At 31.4% G+C, this 4,543-nt stretch overlaps 1 protein-coding gene across 1 annotated transcript in view; it reads right to left on the bottom strand.

Annotated features, from left to right (window-relative positions):
- The window catches only part of LOC107673752 (amyloid beta A4 precursor protein-binding family B member 1-like), a 30,179-nt gene extending 26,899 nt beyond the window's left edge, over window positions 1–3,280 (bottom strand). Inside the window, exon 1 of the mRNA XM_016467523.1 lies at window positions 3,152–3,280. Coding sequence (XP_016323009.1) covers window positions 3,152–3,154 — 3 coding nt within the window. The 5' untranslated portion in view covers window positions 3,155–3,280. The remainder of the gene's footprint in view (window positions 1–3,151) is intronic.
- Window positions 3,281–4,543: the final 1,263 nt, after the last annotated feature.

The following is a 4,543-nucleotide window of genomic DNA, read 5'->3' as shown; positions in this document are numbered from 1 at the left end:
AGCCATTATAAACTAGGCATTTGTTGCATCCAGTGGGGACATAATTACGGATTATAATTAGAGCCCGACCAATATATCGTTTTGCCGATATTATTGGCCGATGTGAGCCTGTCGCCGATATATCGGTATCGGCGAAAAAAAATTTACTAGCCAATGGCGATTATATTGCCAAGGTGTGCGTAGAGGGTTGCTATAACCAGTAAATGGCAGCAGAGGGGCACTTATTGGCTTAGTCATTAATTTCTACTTTTTGCTTTTATTTTGAAATTATAAAATCATTATTATAAATCACCACTATAACCAGTAGATGGCAGCAGAGGAGCTCTTATTGGCTTATTAGTCATTAATTTCTACTTTTTGCTTTATATTTTGAAATGATAAAATCACTATTATAAAATATCAAATCATCAAAAAAAATCACATTTTGTCAGAGTTTTGCACTTTTTGTGTATGAAATAATAAAAGTCACCAAGTGCCTTGAAAAACAAACTTTTTTTCAATTTGTGACTGAATCACACATAAAGAGTATTCCTTTTATAATCACTGAAGTTATCACTCAGCTCCATATAATACCATAGAAGAATAATGGTACATTTAATAAGAGTAGAATGTTCATTTTCTATATAAAACTTAGATTTTGCACATGTTACTGTTGTTAATAAAAGTAAGTTTTGTGTGCTTCCCAACTCAAGCTCAATGCTTTACTGTCAAATGTGCATTACCAAGAAATAAACGTGTAATATTATTAGTAACCGCAATTATTAATGCAAAACAATAGTAATTTTATGATTAAATTGTCTTTATTTTAAATACCCCACACACACCACCCCCCAGCGCTACCAAATCTGCTCGCGGCACCACTTCTACTATCTGTAGAACTTAGTGGCACTGGTGCCACTGCTCTCAAATAGGGCTGGGTAAGAAATATCGATATCTCCATATTAATCGATTCTCATTTTTTACGGAACGATATCGATTCTTAAATCCCAAGAATCGATTAGTCTAGCCTGTTTTCAGTTAATGGACGGAACATTGAAGGGCACTTCCCATCCAATATATCGCAATAAGCATTGTGCTTTGGTACTTTTAATATGAAACAAAGTCTCAGATTTCAAGTTCTGTCCATTGTATTGCAGTATTCAAACAATAAATGTTGTTTAATGTGGAGTAACAGACGCGGCAGCGCGTAGCACACGTGAACTGATCATCTCCTTCACATTAATTCCAGTTTCAGCACAAAATAAACATGACTAAACATCCGAAGGTAAGTTAAAAGAAAGAGTACAAATTTACAATCCGTATCCTGTCTCGTGTAATCTTTCAATCAGTGTTTCAGCCGTGCAAAGACCTCAATATAACGGCTTGTAAACAATGTCACAGTTATAGCACAAAATAAACATGACTAAACATCTGAAGGTAAGTTAAAAGAAAGAGTACAACTTTACAATCCATATCCTGTCTCATGTAATCTCTCAATCAGTGTTTCCTCCGTGCGAAGACGTCAATATAACGGCTTGTAAACAATGTCACGTAACGTCACATTTACCTCAGAAAAACATATTCCGTGACCATAAACACATTAGTCAGATAGAAAAATAAACTGTAGAGAGGGGCATGTTACTAAATATATGCACCATATAACATTTTCCTTATAATTTTTACTGTTCTTCAATGTTTAATTTATGTTTGAATAAATCCATCAAGTTTTATGACAGCCACCATTTAAATGTTTATAGCCTATAACAAAAACGAATTGAAGTAGAAATATTATTATGTAATTATAACTATTATTTTAAAAATAATTTTTTTGTAGCAGTTGTGTAGCCTACAAATCAGTTTTAACCTTCAATATTATAGTAATGTAGTACTAACTGACTCATGTATATTTTACAGCATTAGTTGAGATTGTTTTTCCTTGAGAAAATTTGGCATGTAGCCTACTGTACCTGATATATATCCAAAATAATCCATATTGTGGCATGTACTGTACCTGATATGTATCGAAAATAATAGCTATTGAATCGAATCGAATTGGTAATTGAATCGCAAGCTTGTGAATGAGAATCGAATCGAATCGTGAAATTTGTGTCAAAACCCAGCCCTACTCTCAAATGTTAGTCTGGAGCCCTGGACACCATTTTTGACGATAACGTTGTATTAAATCAGAAAAAAAAGACTCAAAACATAAATAAATAAAATAAAATTGAAAACACCATACATTAAAATGCATCTTACTCTGTAGACATTAATTAGGAAAGGAAAGCATTTCATTCCCCATCAATTGCAAAAGAATATCATGATAAATATTGATAGCGTATGATATGGAAAAAAGTTACATACATATACATGATATACATCATCTGACTTAACTTATTTATGATGTTTGATCAAACGGTGATTTAATAAATCAAACAAATACTAATATTTTGAAAACACCATACATTAAAATGCATCTTACTCTGTAGACATTAATTAGGAAAGGAAAGCATTTCATTCCCCATCAATTGCAAAAGAATATCATGATAAATATTGATAGCGTATGATATGGAAAAAAGTTACATACATATACATGATATACATCATCTGACTTAACTTATTTTATTTTATCTTATATTTAATCAATCAAACAAATACTAATATTACAAATAATACAAACTACTACTAATAATAATAATTAAAGAGAGATAGATTTAACAAATGTATTTTTGTTTTGTATTTTAACACTTAACATTTATTTTAACATTTACATTTTTTATGTTTTATTAACTAATTTACTAAATGTATTTCATTCGAACAGTGGTTTAATACCATTTTATTTGTTGCTTTATTAAAGATTGACTTAAAAACATTTTTAAAGCTGATACATTTAAGACATTTTATATAAAAGCTGATAACCTATATGAAAATGGTGATTTAATAAATCAAACAGGCCTTATTCGTTACTCCTGGATTATTATTATTATTACTTATATCATAACACTGGGGTTAACAGATTAAAGCATGACTTTATAAATAGTAGATGTCTGTCTCTCTCTGTTGATCTGTTTATCCGTCGTTCACTCAATCACATTCACACATTCATCGCGCCATATACGCCATAAACTCCGCGTTACACAGCGCGCTCATTGTGCATAATAAAACATGTACTCACCATTAATGAAATCCTCTCATGAATGTCGATCTGCGTCGATATTTCTGAAATCCTCCGACAGCTCTACACCTCCCCGTTACACGGCTAACGCTGCTACAGCTAGCCCACGCGACGCACCACGACACAGTGACGTAGGTAGGGTGGGTGCGAATGGCCAAAACGCCTTCTTTTTCTTTTTTTTTGCATATGAACATAGGCTATATAACAACAAGAGAATCACAACGTTGCATATAAATGCCATCAGTACACATGATTAAATAAAAGTCAAATAAAAAAATTAAAAAAATTCGCCAGTGGAATAAAGAGAGAGAGAGAAAAAAACGCAAATAATGAAGACGGTACAGTTTACTTGTCTATTTCAAATTTGCAGATAACATTAGAAGTCCTGAGAGCTTTTTTTTCATTTATATATACCATATTGCAGTATTGTTTAAATTCGTTGATAAAATGAAAAGAAAGTCGTATATGAATAATGAATATGAGTATATGAAACTTCCCCATTACAGCCAGTAATGGAATAATATACACTTTATCCTTTTCTATCCCATAATCATTAACATATATCATATCAGACCCACCCAGTTTAACAGCTGTATTAAGTTTTCTTGTAATGAAATTCTCGACATCAACCCAAAATATCTTTGTATAAATGCAATGAAAAAATGGTTTCCTTTTCATTACTACAAAATTAACAAGAACAGTCAATATTCATTTTAAAATGTTCCAATACATGTTTCACTGGATACATTCTATGCAATATTTTATACGAAACTTCCTTTACTTTGTTATTAACAAAGAATTTATCAACCATTCTCCAAGCCTCATGCCAATTTAAATCTCCAAATATTGATGAGCAGAAAAATCCAGCTGGAGGATATGTAACATCATTTACTACATTTCTAATGTATTTATTTGGTATGTTGTTTTTTAAAATAGTAATATTTCCAATAAAAATTTGATTAGTTATATAGTCCAGATTAGGGTTTTTACTGCATTAATTTAAATAATATATTTGTGGTTAGTCAGTTGATGACTAGTGATGGAGGCTTATTATCATACACAGAGTTTCTTGACAAATTTAAAATCCCAATTAGACCCAGAGAATATGCAACTGTGATGGATGCTATACCTAGTAAAGTATTATGTCTTCTTAAAAAAGGGATTTATGTTTATATAAAATGTCTCTGTTATTCCAGATATAATATCTTCTAGGAGAAAATGTATGTTTGTAGGCCAATGTCCAAGCCATGAGAGCTTGTTGATGAAATCTGGCAAGTTTTACTGGAAATTTGTCAATACAATAATTACAGTTCAACACAAATTCAAGACCACAGACTGACATGTGTTCCACATGTTTTCTTTCTTTTTTAAATACGGTGTAATCCAATTAAT

The sequence above is a fragment of the Sinocyclocheilus anshuiensis genome, unplaced genomic scaffold, assembly GCF_001515605.1.
Source record: "Sinocyclocheilus anshuiensis isolate Anshui unplaced genomic scaffold, SAMN03320099.WGS_v1.1 scaffold837, whole genome shotgun sequence".
In the NCBI taxonomy this organism is placed as follows: domain Eukaryota; kingdom Metazoa; phylum Chordata; class Actinopteri; order Cypriniformes; family Cyprinidae; genus Sinocyclocheilus; species Sinocyclocheilus anshuiensis.
Note: the sequence above shows the minus strand (reverse complement) of the source record. Positions and strands in the feature narration are given on the sequence as shown.